At 36.3% G+C, this 20,729-nt stretch overlaps 2 protein-coding genes across 7 annotated transcripts in view; one reads left to right on the forward strand and one right to left on the reverse strand.

The window, feature by feature from the left end:
• Positions 1-8,156, reverse strand: part of LOC121861208 (DENN domain-containing protein 5B-like) — a 124,012-nt gene extending 115,856 nt beyond the window's left edge. For all 5 annotated transcript variants that reach the window (XM_042358834.1, XM_042358832.1, XM_042358836.1 and 2 more), the window contains exon 1: positions 7,974-8,156. In XM_042358834.1, coding sequence (XP_042214768.1) covers positions 7,974-8,073 — 100 coding nt within the window. In that variant the 5' untranslated portion in view covers positions 8,074-8,156. The remainder of the gene's footprint in view (positions 1-7,973) is intronic.
• A 4,050-nt stretch (positions 8,157-12,206) lies between these two features.
• Positions 12,207-19,738, forward strand: LOC121861210 (NEDD4 family-interacting protein 1-like). Of its 2 annotated transcripts, none has more exons than XM_042358837.1 (6): positions 12,207-12,344; positions 13,743-13,847; positions 14,225-14,455; positions 15,919-16,081; positions 16,323-16,508; positions 18,728-19,738. In XM_042358837.1, the coding sequence occupies exons 1-6, from the start codon at positions 12,318-12,320 to the stop codon at positions 18,829-18,831; spliced, it is 816 nt and encodes a 271-aa protein (XP_042214771.1). In that variant the 5' UTR covers positions 12,207-12,317; the 3' UTR covers positions 18,832-19,738. The 2 variants fall into 2 exon arrangements, with proteins under 2 accessions (XP_042214771.1, XP_042214772.1); XM_042358838.1 differs by lacking the exon at positions 12,207-12,344 and adding an exon at positions 12,469-12,487.
• Positions 19,739-20,729: the final 991 nt, after the last annotated feature.

The raw sequence follows: 20,729 nt of genomic DNA on the forward strand, positions 1-20,729 counted from the left end.
GCTTGGCTGCTCGTGTTGCATTGAAATAGAATCACATAAAATGAATAAATTATTTCATCAGTGACATACTGTACTGTATATATACTCGTTGGCGAAATAAATGAAAAACTAGTGGAATATTTGCATGATTTTTTTTTCCTAATACAGTATACATTTTCGTTTGGAAGTTGGACCAATCACAAGCCATCAAAAATCTGTAATGCAATTTGGGGAGGCTCACGTTTATCAGCCAAGCGGACCCTAGGGACTCTAGTGAGCAGCCGAGCGCTTAAGGCCAACCTACAGTAAACAGCGGATGTGTTCTCGCTTCGCCTGCCTTCCTCATCCTCACAACTCTCGCCATTTGTGTCTCAATTCACTTCATACTTCTCTCCCAGTTTACTTCACGTTTCTCTCCCGTTTTGTCTCACATTCTCCCCCAGCTAACCTTATTCTCCCAGTTTACCTTAGTCTCCTGTTTCACAACCAACACTGTTTCTTAATGTTTGGTTTCTAAGGCTGTGAGAACCACTTTCATAAATATTCAAGAATGTAATCCCAGTGTATAAATAACATACGTAAAAAATCATTATAACAGGAGACGACCTAATTTTGTTTCCATGGCATTTACCCATTTTTTTTCTTCAGAAATATGCTAACTCATATAAAAAAATATCTCCTTATCGGATACAAATAATGAAACCACTACTCCATCTCTTTCTCTGGAAGACTTGGACAACATTCTCCAAAAGTTCGCAAGTTAAAATCCTTCATTAACTGGAGATACCAAAACAAACCTGCCTTAACCTACGACACAAAGACACTGGGCCACTCTAAGCGTATAACTGTGCCCACACTCCTCAACTAAATGCGTTCGCCCACGTCAAATTCGAGGGAAAACTTAACTTTACGAAACTTTATGACTCCATGACAGACCGCTTACTCCCAGAGGATGTGAAACTAGTCCCATTCTCTCATCCTTATCTTGGAAATATTAACGAAAGACTGGACATTCGCTCCACTGCGCAGAGTGGAGAAGTGGTTTGTGGTACGCTCAACTCCCACCCACCCGGTTATTGCCATCCTGTCCTTGGCCAAAACCTCTGTGGTGTCAACTTGACTCTCACTCAGGAGGTTGCTCACCCGCTCATATCCAGACCTTCTGCAGGATATAACCTTTCACAACCCCAAGGATCAGGCCCTATACTACCTAACCTTTAACTCTTGCCTTAAAACCTTTTTTTTTTCGTTACTATACCAAATAATATATAATTCGTGTGTCAGTTCATACCTCCGAGAAATAGTTTAGTTATATTAAAGTTCCCCCAGACACACATCCTTGTTACGTCGTGCCCACTTGTTCTCTCTCACGTGAGGATGGTACAATTTTATTAAGGTCCCTCATGACGATTTATTCCCGCCAAAGTTGTTTAATCCTCTAGTGTGCCATTTTCAAGACCGCTAAACCTTGTACAGATATAATAAAAATACAAAATTTATAAACCCCCAAAATAAAGACAGTTCATCTTGTGACCAACTTAATAGTGCCACGTAAGAATTAAATCATAAATTGAAGTTACGAAAACAGGCCATAAGATTACAGCTAAATAAAAAAAAATTTAAAATCATAAAACTACTGGTAAATCAAAGTAATTTTACCTTAGGAATTCAACCCATTCTTTTAACTTACGCAATACTCACAAAACAAATTATCCACAGCAACCACAAGAGCAACAAATGACAATGTATGAGTTAAAAAAAAATTAACATGAGGAAAAAACGCAAAGTAGCGGAGGGCGAAGAGCTGTGTCGGGTAGTGGGACCAGGGTGAGTGGACGGCCTTGTGTTACTAGCCAGTCAGACCATGCGCACACACACACACACCCCTGCCACCACCGTCGACCTCGCCCCACCAACCTTCTTCCTACTTCCTCATCTTCCTTAGTCATAACAGCCCATGATGCTCTAATCTTACTTCCTGCTAATGACCCTTACCTCTACAGCCCCCTGTGTCACCCTAAACAAGCCACGACCCTGAGATAACTCGCGTCCTGTTGCTACATCCGTTAGAGCATGTTATACGTCCCCATAATGCCATACGGATATTCTAATTTAATCCCGATCCTTTATCCATCCCGGTACTTTGAATACCCATGTGATAATAATACTTGAAGTGTTTAATATGCTCGACTAACTTATTAAACCTCCCGGAACGTTTAAAGGCCACAGTGATGAGCAATAAAACAATATCGGACAGAATTGGTTTTTGTTCTACCAATTGCAAGAAAATTATAATAATCACCCCATTCCGCCTTCAAACAGGACCAACAACCATCACTACCACTGTGCTAATAAAAAAATCTTACAACTGGTGACTGGCAATTTACCGTACTAGTCTTTCTACACAACGGTTTCATTATAGGAACTCTTTTATTTTCCTACATTCGTTTTTAATTTCCCACCCTTGCCCAAAGGACTCATATTCCTCCCACAACCATCTACTGTAATCTGCAGCCAACTCGCCTCCAATCCCAATACGTATAAGTTGTCCCTCTATTCCCAATATAAGCTGCCCCCCCTCCCAGCCTCGAACACTATCAGTAAACCTCGCCACCCTACCCCACCCCACCCAGCCCTGCTGCAACCCCTCGACTGCCACCCCATCCCCTCAACCTCACTCACTCCCTCCCTCCTCCATTACCACCACCCACTGCCTCTGGAGGCCACGCACGATTAACCCGGAAAACCCCGCAAATTCTGTTATTTCCACATCAATAAAACGGTGATATTACTGAAGTAAGGCAACTGTTGCTAGTCTGGTCGCATTTCAAACCTTTTCTTTTATTACCGCTTACAAAAAGAAAAGGATAACATCGTAATATAAATAAAACCTAGAATGGCTACCACACTCACACTGTAAGCATCACAACTTACAAATTTTTAGTGAAGTCGCCTGTTTGCAGCAACCATTATCTACGCTACTGGGGTTCCTGAAGTAGCACAAGTTTCAGACCTAAAACTCGACACTAGCAACCTTCCGACACCAATTAATTGGAATCAATTTGTTCACTGCCAGTGAAAAGGTTCAGGCACTCCGGTGCATCTAGTGTCAACTTTCACCATCAACGCATAACACCAGCGTAACGCCTGAATCTCCTGCAGGAAAGACAGGACACAGTAGCGCTACGTGATGGACTTCCCCAACAGTCGTAGTCGCTAACTCAGACCTGGGGTGGCTGTGCAACGGGGAATCCTCAAGTGGACCAAGTGCACTGCAAACTACTACAGGACTTAAGCAACCTAATATCATAACCAGGACCCGGTTCTTCAGGTACGAGAGGATAAAATATCGTGCATATATAAAATATAAAAACTGATGAGTTCCAATAACATCCGCGTCCAAGTCGCAGTTAACGCAGAAGAGAACACAAACTTGCACAAGGACGTCCCCAGTGTTGCCACCTCTTAAGTATTTATAACTGCCTGAAATTTACTTCGAGGAATGGTTGCTTATCCAATTAGTTTAAAATAATTAAACTATTCCTCCCTAAACCTGATCCAATAATTGACTGCCAGGAGAAAAGTTAAGGATAGCCCATTTACAGTCAGTGACCTTGTCTACAGTTTGTCAGTTGGCGACATCTGGACACTACTCGTTTTTAGTACTAGTCTATGCAGTGCTTACCCTGGCGTTGAGCTACCCCGTCATCCTCATTATAGCGTGTTTATCATTGTTTCGCTCTTCCATAAAAACCCAGATGTTTTACGCCAAATAACAAAAGAACAATATCAAAACTTAAAGGGAAAAAATCGGGTTCATACGAAAAAAATACGATCCTTAGATTCTTAACCACGAAGCAAAGTGTTTATATAAGAGGAATCAAGGAGTGACAGATGCTAGAGTTTTAATTAGCGATTTACTGAGGATACGTGACATTACGGAATCCGATAACAAGAGTTAAAATACTTCAAACAGACCAACAATAGCTGAAGCTTGATTACTGTAACCAATACCATACAGGGTAGTTTGGGTTTATCATCATCCTACGTGTGTAATACTGCAAAAATTATTCATTATTGCATTCAATATATACAGTCAGCCCATGTATGAATTCGTTTTAAGTTATTAACGAATAATGAAGAATAAAAAAAAAATAAAATCTTCATATCCAGTCCCCCCCAAAAAGTAACTATTTTTTTCCGTTTTTGTAGTTGAAACGCTGGAAGAAATGCTTTGATGTTTTCTTTAGCGTACCGTCATGTTGGTATGCCCACTCCCCATATCGGTAACAACTGAAGCTCTGTGAACGAGTCGCCCTTTACAATGAGTGATTAAAGAACCAAGGTTATTTTTATCTATTCTAACGGAACGATGAAGGAATATATATTTACACACCGGTCACTGTAATATAGGCATAAGTTTGACAGCCATTCTTGTTGTACCAATGATTTCGTTTTTATTTCATAAACTATGGGGAACATTTAACGTTAACGTACGACCCTATCTGTGAACCTTTACTATAATAAGTCATTTAGTTACGTTTTTACATCACTGGTTATGGGAAAATTTTAATGAACCAATCACCAATAAATAATCAATCTTTGTATCGAGGCTGATGTGAGATCGTTAAAATAAGTTCTCACATCCCCAGCTAATGGAAAATTTTACGTACAAATCTCGGAATCCGAGGCCAACCTACATGACATGGTGGTCTCTTGGCAATCCCAACAGAATATCAAATAAACGTACTTATTCCGCATTGTTATTATTATTATTATTATTATTACATTTTCGCCCCCAGGCCTCAATGTGGGTCAGTGACCTGTGCCCGAGTGGGCTAATCCCCATAAAAAAAACCGAGAATGGTATGCTCTATGATTTTTCAGCACTCAGCCCGCAGCATACGCTACATGAAATTAATATGAATTATTACTTAACAAAGCTCTCACTGTGACAGCATAGAAATTTTATATACAGTATTCTATTGTTTGTAGTACTGTACAGTAATTAAGTGTCCACGTGAAACCTTTAAAACTTTGAATCACTATGAATAGAGAATGAAAACACATTTTAATGAGGTTTGCTTTACGGAAAATAACATATCCTACCGTTTATATTCACTCCTTGTCACCATTATTCCACGTCCATACGTTAAATTATATGATCTCTTTCGGAAGTTATACTTATTCAAAGTTGTAAAGATTTCATCTGAACCCTGTATATCTTGTAAATCCTTTGGTTCCTCAAGGCTATAGTTCACTCACAACCGAAATGGGGGATTAATACGAAAAAAATGGAAAGGGAAACAAGGACAAGGGGAAAAATATGAAGAGTAAGCAAGATAAAACTGAGTGCCCAAGTAAATGTTGAACTCGGTAAGACCAACGAGTAGCTACACACATTTAATTGTGGAAACTGGATTAATTTACTTTATATTAAATTTATATCCCCTATATATCACCAAGAATACTTTTGTCTTTATACACGTGTATTTTACCAAGAGAAGTTTACTTTATATCCCTCTTTCATTGTTCAAGGGTACCGGTACTTCAGTTAACCAACTTGGCTCATCTCCCACGTAAATACTGTATATTCTAACTTACATCCGTGGCTGACTAATAGAGACTTAATATTATTAATAATGAACCAGGATTCTCAGAGATTTACACGTTAAATTTCCTCCGAAGTGAGAACGTATCTAACTGCCTCACAAGTGCTACGACAAAAAAGAATGAACATACCGTATATGGCTCCGAAATTCAATTGTGGAGATTTGACTGTCACTATTGTTTTCTTGGAAAAAATCCAACGGAAGGATGAGAAAATGGACAGTTGGAGTATGCAGCTGCTTCAAACATTTCCCTTTACTTATAAGCTTCTTACATATCTTAGATTATACATACTGGACATACTGGTGTCATAAAAAGCAGTGCGTGCATTAGCTACCGCAAACAGAATTCATGAAACTGCAAAAATACTAACAATTAATTGAGCAACATAGCGTTCACTACACTATTACTGCCACTTCTAAGGACTGTTCTGACCGCCGAGCTCTTTTAACTGCCAAGAAATTACCCATTAAGTAAAAGAAGTTGACATGCATTTCCACTATGGTTATTTAATGAAAGCCCGACAACTACAGATAGGTCAAGAAAAAGATGGACGGTCTTCAAAAGTGAAACAGTGAGGTTTGGGGGTTACAGTATATGTGTTTGATGCTACAAGAAAGTTTGTGGGTCGAGCATGGAGTTATTTAGTACGAGACAGTGAGAAGCATGAATGAGCCCGGTAACTCGACATGTACACTGTGAATAAATATGAATTAAATGTGGTGGTTATGGATTCATTTATACAAAATGAGTATGCTGGTTATGACTAAGAAAATTATGGAGTATATTTACTAGTTTCAGCTCGTTACTATCGCTTTCTACACTTCGTCTTGCACCACTTAGTTTAATGACACCATGGTGTAGTGGCAGATTAAAAAAAACGGGAAGTGGCTAACCCTGAAGAGGTTCCGTGAAATCACTGCCTGAATTTTGTTGGGTTATAGATATGTATACCTGGCAACATCCTGTAATAATGTTCACAGCAATTCTATGAAACATTTCACTGGGGTGGTGAATCTTTAGATGACTCCGATTCGAGTTAAAATGGACAGTTTTACTCAGACCTACAAACATACAGTACACAGAAAGTCACCAGTCAACGGACGTGGGCACACCAATATTAAGATACGGGTTTGTTAAGAGTTCAATGGAAAGTTAACATCGAGAAGATATTTGCTGCATTCCCATACTATATGTAATACAAATATTCTAATTAGGTTCCAGTTTAAGAAAACCTTAATGACCCAACCCTAAACTGCAAAAAAATCCTCCAATGCAGTATGTTTTCTTTGGGTTCCCTTCTAGCACAGAGTATCGAGGGCTATGAACTAGTTCTTACGTAACATGTATAATTAATGTAAGCTTTCCAGGTATCTATGCAAGGAGTTTGTACAATTTGTTATCTACATTTCACCATTTCGAATTTTAGTTTACTTAAGCAAAAAGGCCACTTGATCTGTCAAAACAGGAGTAGTGAAAACCTAAATACTGTAGTTCAGTGAAAGGTATGTTTTCCTTTCCTATTAATATAAACAAGAAAGATCTAAGTAGGTATTGAAACTTTGAGTCCGTATACACACACGTTCGAAGCATCTGTTGTAAAGTGATGCTGCACAGTGATAAACAGATGTGTATGACAAGATTGTCAATAGGAAGACAAGTGTTGTGAGTACCGCGTCACTAAAAAATATGCGTATGGACATCATTTATTATCATCTTAAATATAAGGTTATTTGCGATTTACCTCAAACAGTGCGTTTCAGTTTCTTATCGTTTGTATTATTAAGTACTACATACAAAATATTCCACCTTTTCAGCTTATGTTGGCCTTATTTTATCCTATATGTGAATCTGACGAGGTGCACCAATATTCGTGCATATATGAAACATGGATGTTCTATATCACAAAGAAAGAAGCTTGCCATTATAGTGTTAGTCATTTGAATAAATCAAATACAAACTCAAAATACTGAAACTAAAGGGCGTACTTAATAAGTAGGTACACCATGATATATACGACTAAATTATTTATAAAAGCATCTACAGTAGTGTATAAACACCCTTATAAGATTTACCTGTTTACATTACTCAGTGTGATCCATTATTTAAACCTATGCATTATGCCGTAGATACGGCATTTAACTGCTAGTACGTTATTACAAAGGAATTAGTTATGATAAATTATCAATTTATAATCAAAAAATTATTTTCTTCCATGCATAAGCTAAAATCCATATCATAGGAAACATGATAAATTAGGATGACATAGAGTCGAGTGATGCACTTCGTCATATCTGGAGTCCTGAGCCAGGACACACACACACACAAAGGCCGCCTCCGTGGATTCTCAGCTTATGCTTCCCAGGACAAAATCAATGGCATACCTTGCAAACGGTCAGGTTCCAGTCCTCCATCAGGACTTAATCCAATGATAGAAAAGTAGTCAAAGAGCCTCTGGCTCTCTCGTTGGTTAGATGACGTCATTTTACTGTCATTCAAGCACTACCCACAACATTGTAACAACACCCAGCACAGGGCGAACATCACTGCACTAAGGTAATGCTTGTTGAACACTGACACCATCACACGAGACGACGACCAGGCGACGGCACAGCTACAAGCTGCCAGATGTCACTACGGCCTCCAATTAAAGAGCAATTGCTCTTTACAGTGCATTTTCCAGCAGTAACGATTATTATTACAATATTTATCCTCAGTTAAATTAATTAATTTTAGTCCAAGCCATTCATAACCCTGCCACAGCGATTTCTACAAAGCAGGAGTGACTTAAGGCCCATCTTTATTTAAGAAGTATAAACACATGTTTCAATTTTGTTGATCCGTTACTAATTTCCTTAACCATCAGTATCATACAAGAATTTAAACATACATTTTAAACATTTATATACTTTATATAACAGCAATAATAATCAACAGAAATCACAATCCGAAAACTTTATATTACGAGACTCGTCATAGAAAATTCAAAAGTTTTCACGGTATACTAAAGTATTACCAAAGACTATGAGAAGACGGGAAAGATCAGGTATTCACATGTAATGGTTAACACACGAACGAACGCACAAATTTGGTAGCGCGGCGGATAGATGTAGCTAGTGTGGAGCGGGTCGTGCTAGTTTACACATTGAATATGACAATCGGAATCCTCCCACGAGCGCAATATACAAATGAATGCTCTTATTAACATGACAAGTAAAGGACACCCGTGCATAATCTGCAAACGGAGAAAGGATACACATCCCAATTTCGTATTTCATCGATTCCCCAAAGATATGGAAAAGTAAGTACTGTATTGTAAATATATTTAAAAAATAGACTAAGAGTAAGATTGTATTAGTCCTAATTATCATCGATGTATAATATGTTGAAAGTTAAAAAATTTTCATGGAAGATGCTAGGGGCAGGTATTATTCTTATTATAATTTTAGTAACTAAGTAATTCTGGATATTTTTTTCAGATAGTAGATGGCAGAGAATACTAGAAGAAAAAAGCACACCTTTGAAAGGAAAATTATTTCAAGATCTAAATAGAAGCCATTGTGTATGCAGTCACCATTTTCTACAAGAAATGATTTGGCATCTGCAGTCAAGACTATGCTTTAATGCAGACCCTGACCAAAATTTAGAAGGTAAGATGTAACAAAAACTAAAGTTGACTTCATTTTCTGTGCTTTCATGAATTAAGTACAGCATTTCATATTGCACATTGATGAGTTATGGAAAACTATGGTTACTTGTTCTTATATTAAGGTTCCATGATTCATGATCAGTTGCACCACCTTATATCTACACCATGATAAGAATTACATGTAATATTTTATTTGTCTTGATTTTATTTTGTTTAGAATGTATTGACAACTGTTGCAATTTTTATTTTTCTACAGGTTTCTTATCTTCGTTATTGTTATTTTAACATTTGTTTATTTATTTTTCGTTTGACGTATTTTAGAATATGAAATCAAATTTAAATTCAATATTCATCAAAGTGCATTTTTTTAACTTACCGAAAATTAGAGATAAGTAATAAGAGATTTTTAACAATATATATATATATATATATATATATATATATATATATATATATATATATATATATATATATATATATATATATATATATATACAGGGTGTCCCATAAGTTTCCATACAACGTATCACCAACGCCATTACAAGCATAACTCCAGCTGTGCTTGAACGTGTTCTTCAGCAGTGGAGGACACGCATTGAAGAGTGTTTTCAACAGAATGGTAGTCATGTAGAGCATATTATATAAATAAAAATGGATTTTCATATAAAATTTATTTTTCCTATGTATGGAAATTTATGGGACACCTTGTATGTGTGTATATATATATATACATATATATATATATATATATATATATATATATATATATATATATATATATATATATATATATGCAAGTAAATCACTGTACTGATCTAGGTATATGCCTTCCCAAGCGCTTTCGTGTAATTCACATCTTCACGTCTGTACTCTGAAGATGTGAATTACACGAAAGCAACGTGTTTTCTTCTTTCCTTGTATATATATATATATATATATATATATATATATATATATATATATATATATATATATATATATATATATATATATATATATATATATATATATATATATATATATATATATTTCATTAGCCCAATAAAGCACGCGGACTTCTACATATAATCAACACCTCACTTCTTTATCCTGCTAATAATTGGATATAACGAATAAATATGATTTATAACCGTGCATATTTAAAAGTGGACTAATTTTATGAAAACGTGATTGTTATTCAGCAACTTGTTGAGAAAGGTACTTGGTAGTGCGCTTGTAGTGGATACTCTCCCCTACAACTGTCGCTTACCAGCCAACCTGCGGCGAGTTCCTCAGGCCAAGCCTCGCTTTCAGACTGCGCGGTGATTGGGCAGTTACCCCCTTTCACCTCAGCCAATCAGCAGCGCCGGCAGAATCGTATAAATACCCCCAGCCTCGCCGTGAAGAACAAAAAGAACCAAAAGATGGGAACAACTCTCCAGTCACACAAGGACCTGGAGGGACCCCACAAACAAACAAAGACCTCAAAAGTTCACAAACACCCTCAATAAAAACTAGAAACGAAAAAGATGGGGCATCCCTCCAGTGCCACAAGGACCTGGACCTGGTGCTTGCAAACATCACCACTGGCCCGTCTACAGTATAGCATATCTCGGGGACTAGACGGGATGACAGTACTCCAAACAGTGTAGCATCTCACTTTTGAAGAGCGTATAAGTCCAACTATTACTTGCTTGATTTGCATTCGTCCCACAATGGTCCGGTAACTTCAGTTCATTGTCAACAAATACACCCAGATCCTTTTCACATTTGGTCTCCGTTAATGCTGTTTCTTCGTCACGGTAGGACATGTGATACGCATCCTTACTATTGGTACAACCTACAGTAGGTGCATCCTTTAGCATTTCGTGACGTTGAATCTTAACAGCCATTGCTTTGACCACTCCTGAAGCTGATAAGAGATCTTCCTGTAGCGTTTGGTTCTTGATTTTCCTGAATAATTTAGTGACGTTCAGACACATTTGTTAGGACAGCTGACAAAACCATGAGAGGCTTATGCCAGCAGCCTCTGGTGTTCTTAGGGCCAGGCACTAACCAGACCCAACATTGCTTAATTTCGCTGGGCGGACAAGAACCCTAACCTAACCACCAATGCATCATTCTCCTCAGTTCATTGTTAACCTATTGCCGAAAACAGAGCTCTTTAAGGGAATGTTTTTTAACTCACTATATATCCGTTATTTCTCGTCAGCGCCGAAAATGTCTGAAAGAAAATTCGTCTTATTTTTGTTAGGTAATGCTGTTGCAAACAATAAAATAACGGAATTCGAAACCTGGCTACTATCTTAAATTAATCATAGTATCAAATTTCATATCAAGATATTAATAATTATCATTTCATAACAAAGGTAACGAAAAGGTCACGATATACCAGAGAATAAATAGTAACTACATTATACAGTCAGCTGGCCTAATAGAAAGCTTTGACCAATCACTGGGCTGTTATTTCATGACGTCAGAGAAAACAGATGTCGTCAGCAAGAACATATGTATTATTTTCTGCCAGTTCTCTCAGTCATTATGAAAACTTGGAATAGCAGAAAATGTATATACGATTTAAATGTCATAATAAAATAGAAATATATAAATAAAGTATATTTTAGTGCTGTCCGAAAATCAGTTACGTATCTGTATTATTGGATTAAATTTTATTCTTGTATTAAAACTTTTAAACCGTGGATGTAAAATTAGTTTTTAATTTTGTACACAAATTTATGGCAAGTATACCCTTAATAGATAGCAAATAAAAACGTCAAATTCCCCTGTAAATTATACCGAAGTCAATTTTAACCATATACGAACACAGGTAAAGAAACGAATATTTTTGTAGATACATATTTACTTAACAAGCATCAATTTCACTTAAAAATATATAATTATATATAAATTAAATATTTTGATTGATAATATAATATACAATAATCTTGAGAGCCTTAATAAATTAATATACAGATGCCAAAAGAATTAAGAGAGGCACCACTGGCTAGAAATCGACAACATCGACAAGCAAAACAATACATCTTAGACAGATCGTCTTGTTATTAGCAGATATTTTTAACCACCTGTTGGTGGAAATATCATGCCATCCAGCATACGATATCAACCAGTGAGTATTTTCATTTGTGCTGATTAGACATTATGATAGGTAAGAAGCATCCTAAGAAGGTTAAATTCATTATAAATCTTGTTGAGTGTCATTGTAGCTCAGCCAGGAAATGTCCCGAGTTCTGAAGGCCAGAGATCACATCTGTACGGGATTTATAATTGTATAGAGTATTTTAGGGCACTATTGTGTGTCTGTTGTTTTTGCCCTGTATTCAGGACCATTACTTCTGAGTGACGTACTTAAGAGATTTTAGAGTTGATTACCATTGTTGTTAACTTTTGACACGTCCTGTGAAAGGGCTGTACAGTACCGTTTCACCTCTACCTTACTGTACAGCAGGCATTAAGCTTGGGTGTATTGTATTAGTCATGACAATCAAATATTGACTCCTACAATGTGCCAATATGTTAAAATAATTTTGTAAGTTTGTTGTTCTTAAAAATATTCACAGTTTGCAATTACAGTACTGTACTGTACAGTAGATTACGCTGCGGCTGACAAGTGCAGCGGGAGACACGTTCCATGATCCGAGCATTAGCGAGTTTGGCCGGACGATTTTTTATTGTAAATAGGGAGGTGGTCTTAAAACGAGGGATACCTGTACCATTTATTATTAGTTTCTGCGAACACCTGTACACTAACTTACTGCATTATTCTCTAAATCTCAATGTTATTAAGTCTACATATAGACAAGTCACTGAACCAGTCGAATGATTGCCCAGTTTCTCCTCATTTACTCTCATGTAATACTGTATGTTTTAATTTAATAAAGTAAACTTATTCTATTTTTTATACAGTATTTCATATTTAGATATTTACATAAAATAGATTATTTCATAAAGTAGATTTTTGGTTAGCAGAAACATAACTGTAATTTTAAATAAAATTCAATCATATCCCCATAATGTACCTATGTGTTCCATGGATATATGAAACTAGTGTTTTTCCAGAATAGCTCATGCATATCAGAGAATCTCAGTAATTTTCAGTCATAAAATCACTTAAAAGAAGTTAATGGACCAGTACTCACTCCAGTAGTCAAAATTTGACCAAGTTAGGCTATACTAGGTAAGGTTATATTTGAGCCCTGTCTCCCCCCCCAAAAAAATTCCTTAAACATATGTAATTTTTTTTAATACTGCATGTTGTTGTATTTCATGTCTATTATATTCAATTAAACTGGAAATTTCTTTCATTAGAAGGTGTGCTATGGGTAAATTAGGTACAGTAGTTTTGTTTAGTTAAGGTGTTTTGATGGAAGATACTTTTATTCATTCTAAGGCTAAAATTGGGTTGTACATAATTGGATTCCTGATTTTATTTGTCGACAGTTCTGTTTTTAACTGCCATATATGTTAACAGTATGATTACGCCTTAAGATAACTCATAACTTCACAGGTTCCATTGTCAGACGAGGAGATTGCTGAGAATATGTCAGATTCCACTCCTAACCAGAGGCTAGAGGAAGCTGCTGCAGCAAGTGCTGCACCACCACCATACTCTGTAAGTTTACACATACAGTACTACAGATATAAATGTTTGCTAATATCAGTATGCATTGTACCTCTCTCTCCCTGCTGGAGGGGGTCTGTTCATTCATCTGTCTGAGCAAATCTGTGTGTGCTCATCAGTGCATCCAGGAATTTTGAAAATGATAACTCAAGTAGAAATGGAGTGAGACCAAACTTAGTACAGGTACAGTATATTTCACCACATTATCTTAAGATGAATTAAGAAATTGGCACTTTTTGTCCATTCTGTCCAGACTTATTTCCCCATGAAGTTCACTGTGGCAAAATACATTGAAAACACTCCCTTTAACTGACTAGTGAAGTTTGTACCATAATTGAGAAAGAATTATAAGTCCTATCATTTTGCAGGTGACAGATGATGGTGCAGTCCATTCAACTTTGGATGACATTCCTCCCCCAAAACCTGATATGCATGCTCCTCCACCCTATGAGGAGTCCGACACCAGAGATGGATTCACCACGTCCATGGGGGAACCCCTGTCAGAAGAATCTTCTGAAGTGCAGCCTCCCAGTTATGAAGAAGTGCAAAGGCTCAAAGCTCTTGAAGCAGCTGAGGATTTTACTTTGCCGCTTTGTCATGTGAGGCCGAGAACCTTTCATAATGTTATGGTTGAGGCATTTGTATTGTATCTCTGAATTTTATTTTGTAAATTTATGTGTTACAAAGAGACTTAAAATATTTGTAAATTTTCATTGTGACATACAGTAGTAGCTACTTTGTTTTAAACTAAATCAACAGCACATATTTTCATTGATAGTTCAGTACAATGCTGTAGATTTCGTTCAGTGAAGGGTGAGGCAAGAATATTGACAATAATTTATTACTCTAGCCCCACCTATAAAGAAGTCAAGAGAGTGGGAAGCTTATTCTGCAGTGTACGTACATAGGATGTGATAGGGATTTGTGAGGTTACCTTCATTATTTAACCCCAAAACTGGTGTGTTAGATGTGCTGGTGAAACTGAATTTCCGAAATACCCTGTATTCTTAAAAATCATCATCATCAATTATTTTCAGCCATTTTCCATGCTTGCATAGGTTAGCTGAAATTATCTGATGGCAGCTGTTGGGTAAAATCAGAATGGGTTGTTCCCCATCCCCAATTTGAAAAGAAAAAGAAAAAAAAAAGATAAATTATTAAAAATGAATGAAATAAAAAGGATGGAACTTTTAGCTTTAAAGGGATCTAAGAGAGACTGAGTCATTCTTATAAAAAGTACAGTAATTTCAAGACAAGACTACCTAGTATTACCAGAGGAGTGGCATAGATTAACCTCCCTACAGCTATTGCACTATCTGTGCTCCCAGAAGAACTGAAAACTGTACTTTGTTTAGTATTGTATTTATGAGAGACACTGCAGGTGTTATATAGAACATTAATGTTGTTACTGGCCAAGGAACCCTAGATTATGGCCTTTTTAGTCTATGTGGCAGTTAACTGTGAGGAGATGGTGTTCAGTAAGAGATGATCAGCTCCACTTCTCTGTATAACATATTAAAAATAGTACAGAAATACAGTATGGTACACAAGTGATGGACATTTCGATTTGCTGTCCTTAAACATTGCTGAATTGTTATGTCACATGCAATAATTTTAGAAACTAATTATAATTTTTTTCGCAATATTATTTGTCAAATCAGATCATAACTCTGATTAATGGAAAGAGGTTATTTGTTTATAATACCTGGAAATACACAGATGCAATCACCATCAATGTTTTAAGGCCATTTTCCACGCTTGAGTGGGTTATCCGTGGTTATCCGATGACAGCTCCCTGGTTGCCATCAGGCATGTTGAAGCACAGTTTTACAACTGGATGCTCTTCCTATCACCAACCCGCAGGGTGGAAACTTCATCTGGCAGGGCAGGGTCGCAACTTCCTGAGGTAATCAAAGACTACCCTCTTACCCCTGTAATAGTAAGAATATCTATACAGTACTGTACTGTATTTAACCTTCTTGTTAAATGATTTTATGTATGACTCAGGTGAAATGATAAGAATGAGTAATTAATGTACTATATCTTTTTTTCATGATTTTAGGGAAATGGGTCACTTGGTGGTGCAGGCAATGTGACTGGTACAAGTGGTAGTGGGATGCGTGTTCTTCGTGTATCCTCCTTAGGGGGACTTGATCCTGAGACTGCTGAAATAGCTGAGGAGCAGCTACTTGGCACAGACTTCATGTTTTTTGTGGCCTTTGCAGGTATAAACACTATATTCTTTTCATACTGGAAGTCTGTACCATATGGCACAGATATCTTGGAGAAACCATTTGTCAAGATTGTTTGCCAATTCCAGTGTTTATAGTAATGAGATACCTGTACAACCTTCCTTAGGCATTTGGACAGACCAGCTCAGCTGATACATGTGCACTGCTCAACTGCAACACATCTATTTTATATATGGAAATTGTATCAGATTAAAATTTTTATTATTATTTTCAGCTGCTTTCGTCTTCAATTGGGTTGGATTCGTGTTGCTCTTGTGTTTCTGTCACACAGTTGCTGGTCGCACAGGTGCTTTGGCAGGTTTTGGTCTTTCCTTAGCTAAGTGGGCAGTCATCGTTCAACACTCTACAGACTTAGTGGCTGACTCCAACACTTGGCTTCTATGGCTTATTATGGCTCTTGGTAAGTATATATTGTATACAGAAAGAAACATTGTGTACAATATATTGTTTAATTTTTGCTTCCACTGATAAAAGCTTAGGAAATCCTTTTAGCCCCTTCACTACGGAATGCCACTTTTAATATTTGATTTGGCTAACGCCAGATAATTTTATTCAGTACATCTCATTTTTCAGGAAAATCAAAGCAGAAATTACATTATTTAGTGGAGAGGAAATGTGTATGAGAATTATCTTAGTCAATAAAGTTAATGACAAGTGAAGCTTTCAAGTGATGTAGAAGACCTAATTCACTTGTGTCATTCAGTTCAAGTCAAGGGTGAATAGAAGAATACAATTTTTAGCAAAGGAAGAGGGTGAATTTATCATATATTTACGTACACCAAGAGAAATAGTAGTTGAGAGAGTATAATACTGTCGTTATAGACTTAGAGGAAGGATATGATAAGATAAGCAGAGGGCCCCTGGGGATGTGCTGATCTTGTAAAGAGTATGTGAATGTCTAATGAAGGCTTTCAAAAATTTCATTGCTGGCACTAGAGTTAAAGTAGTTTAAGTAATTTGAAATAACTATCAGGTGTGTGATGTCACCCAGGTTATTTAATGATGGATTTAAAATCTTCATGGAAAGCATAAATGGGTGATGTGAAATGAACCTGAAGTCATGGTGATGCAGAGTGTATGTAGAGGTTAAGGATCCTTCTACCCCAAATTCTAAAAATTGAAATGCTGTATGTAAGTATGAAGGGATAAGTCATGTGATGGGCCTGAACTAAAACCCCTGTACAGTACATGTATATTAAAACCATATCTATGACAAAGATTGCAATGAAATGCATAACAGATGCTTTGAGTTGAATTAGCAGCTAATGGGGCCGGTCAGCTAACCTAGCTGCCACTGTCTTCATGCTTATTAACCTGTAACCCCTTCAAACTTTTATGTTCATTTTACGCATTGCAATAAAGAATTGAAAAATACCCAACAAAAAATCATATGTACTGTTAACTGTCCTAAAGTATATAAACAGTACTAAACCAGCAACACCTGAATGTCATATTATCGAAATCTACTCCGTGTTTTACAACAGTAGATTAAATCAATCAGAGCACCATCCTCATATCTAAGTGTTGGTGACCCTAGTCCTTTACTCTAAATGTTTTCAGGCTGTTTTTACCGATCCTCCATGATTTTGTATTTTTCTTGGGACCCATTTTTTAAATACAGTATGTTCGTCCATCCTAGACGATGCCTTCCTACCCTCAATTTTGCCCATGAATATTTCTGTTATTATCCCTGCATCCCTAATTATATGACATTCACCTATAACACCACATTTCAAATGTCTCCAACATCTTTCTGGTGTATGCTGAAGTGTCCAAGCTTCTTACTCATGCAACAGTCTCTGCCATACAGTATATAGCCTTTCAGCAGAATAATGTTCCTTTTCATTAAGTACTGATGAATATCTAAGCAAAATCATGTTCACTGTAAAAATATTTTAATTGCAAGAGGTGGTGTATGTGAAAAAATTGTTTCAGTCAGATTTTAGGTTTTGATCCAGGCTTGTAAATATTATTATAAGCTTAGGCTATATTGTAATGTGAGTAGAACTAGGCATTCAGAGACTGAAATGTAATCGCTCTTAAGGTTTTCGGTTAAGGGATTCTTGACCTGTATTTATCTTGACTGAAGATTTTGATGGAATGATAATACAACATAATGAATTTGCAGAAGGTTGCTGTTAATTTTTGGAAAGAGTAACATACTGTTATGATTTTTTAAAGTGGTGGACAGTCCAACAGTATAATCACTTTGAATAGATAGGAGCTGAAGGTTGTGAATGAATGCATGTGTTTGGAGCAATGTTCAGCAAGGGGGAAATGGTTAGGCTGAAACTAAATATACTACTGTATTATGCAAGGTAGAACAGGTGGGGCCCTGAGAGCAATAGCCCAGTCAGGCAAAATATTGTTCCATAGAAACTGATTCACGAGCTTGTACGGGCAGTGTGAGAGTTGCCGGACGCTTGATGATTGGACTATAGGATCAATATCTTATTTATGCCTGAATTAGTTGTGGAAAGGAGCTCCCAGTAGATACAGTAATTCATTCTTTGATTACATCTCCATGCAGATGCCAAAGTTATACTATCTCTTTCGTTAGTCACATAAAAATGTCATTGAAGGCGTATGGAATTTTATGTTCTTTTAACTTTGTTCCAGGAATGTTAATCTGCATGCGAGCCATTCTGCAGTACATCCATGCCAAGCGAGAATGGCACCAAGTTCCCCACAACTCACGGCACCGCTTCTTCTTATTCTACTGAAAGTAATCAAGGTGTTTAAGAGTATTGTGTACCACCTCTTTTGTATGCTTAGTCTTATAAAGATATCTTGAAGACATTTAGCATATTCTTTTGAATAAAGGCATAATCATTATACAGTATGCCAAAACATCATCAATGAAGTATATATGCTAAAGACAAGTGAGAATAATCTGTTATCCATATTGAATATACCTGTACTGATATTCTTGCATTAATTCCAAAGGTAATATGAATCTTTTTTTTTTATTACAGGTACATTGTATTACCTTTCTTGTTTTACTTATTATATTTGTTGAATCCATAATCAGAGACTTTATCGAGTACCTTGGTAGACTCATGTGGACTTTTTATTGAATTTGTTGCCAAGATAGCCAGCCTCAATCAGTACATAAGTGTTATCAGTTCAGCTGGCTCAGTTGTTGCCATGGGCCATCCTACACCATCTCTTGTCATTTGACATTCAAAACTACTCGCCACACAGTATTGATTTCAAGAAGGCTGAGGATTAACAAATAAATTTGATGTTGCCTGTTACAGGGGGCATTACTCTTTCTTGACTCTTGAAGGTCTTTACTGAATATGGATAATAGCCTACTCTTACTTAATCTTAGTTGGTGGTACCAAACTTTTGGTAGAATATTTGGAGAAAGTAAATCATCTGCATTGACAGTTAATAAATACATTGAAATTTTGTAGATAGTTTGTAGTTTTGAAAACTGTAGCTACTTTATTTTAAAATATTTGGATTGAGAACATGGACCAGACAACAAAATAAACAATGGCTTTGGAAAGATTTTGCATTACTGTACATTTTTAATTTATATAATTATGTAATGTATATGCAAATTTATTTTTTTAGCCATCTGATCATGAATGTTATTACGGTAAATTAAAAATTTTCATTGTATGACTTATTTTTTTATTTGCTTGATTGTGTATGGAAAGGAAGCTTTAACCTTCAAAAGTATTTGCAAAATTATTTATCTTTGATTTAAAATGGTATTGATTAGGAAATCATACAAATTATTTTGATTGGTGCAAAACAATATTACTACACTTTGGAATTGATGAAAGAGAAAAAATTATTTGTCATGGTAATGCAGTTACTGTATCTGCATTATTTCTATTAAAAAGAATAACAGTTGCTGCTTGCTGTGTAGTAAAGTGTACATTTAGTCAGCATAAATGTTGATCCATAAATTACAGTTCTACCATCTGACATAGAGCGCCCAATAACCGAGTTTTTATATCTCGGCTACAGTTTAGGATTATTTTTTGGTGCTATTTAGAATATAGGTGTACAGGCTTAAAAATTGTGGTACTTGCTGTATTGGTTGGCTTACAGAGTCATTTTAATGGTTTCAATAACTAGCAAATTTACAATTCCTTAAAAAAAATTATCCTTGTATTTATTTAAATTCAGTAAAACTCACATAATTTGAAATAATACCGGCTCTAGCCCTTATGAGTTTTTACGAAGAAAAAAAATGGTACTTTTCAGTGATCTGCCCCAATCAAAATTTAAACATTTCTAAGCACAGTATTAGATTTATGTGGTTGGTCAAGCTCAAACATTGGGCAACGATGGTAAAACAAGTGGAAAATTCTTGTGCAGGAGACTATAGATGTGCACTCCACGAATGACCAACGTGAACTGACCGTGACTGACACATGTTTAGTACTGTACTTGTTTACACTGAGCAGGTCAGTCTCATCTCATGGCCACATGTGCAATAAATATATTCATAAATGTCTCTTATAATCCAAAAGTTTACCTAATACAATACGTATTAAAAAAAATTATTAATACAGGTACTCCTCGACTTATGACCTACTTGACTTACGACCACCCGGACATACGACCGCCGCAGTCGTATAAAATATTTTTCAAATTACGT

This window comes from Homarus americanus, unplaced genomic scaffold, assembly GCF_018991925.1.
Source record: "Homarus americanus isolate GMGI-L3 unplaced genomic scaffold, GMGI_Hamer_2.0 scaffold21314, whole genome shotgun sequence".
Classification (NCBI taxonomy): domain Eukaryota; kingdom Metazoa; phylum Arthropoda; class Malacostraca; order Decapoda; family Nephropidae; genus Homarus; species Homarus americanus.

What these genes read in the sequence shown, in the direction of transcription:
- LOC121861210 (XM_042358837.1), top strand. Translation starts at nt 12,318, where the DNA reads ATGCCATCCAGCATACGATATCAACCA. An exon ending in CTGCACCACCACCATACTCT is followed by an intron (nt 13,848 to 14,224) that starts GTAAGTTTACAC and finishes ATCATTTTGCAG; the next exon opens with GTGACAGATGATGGTGCAGT. An exon ending in TTACTTTGCCGCTTTGTCAT is followed by an intron (nt 14,456 to 15,918) that starts GTGAGGCCGAGA and finishes TCATGATTTTAG; the next exon opens with GGAAATGGGTCACTTGGTGG.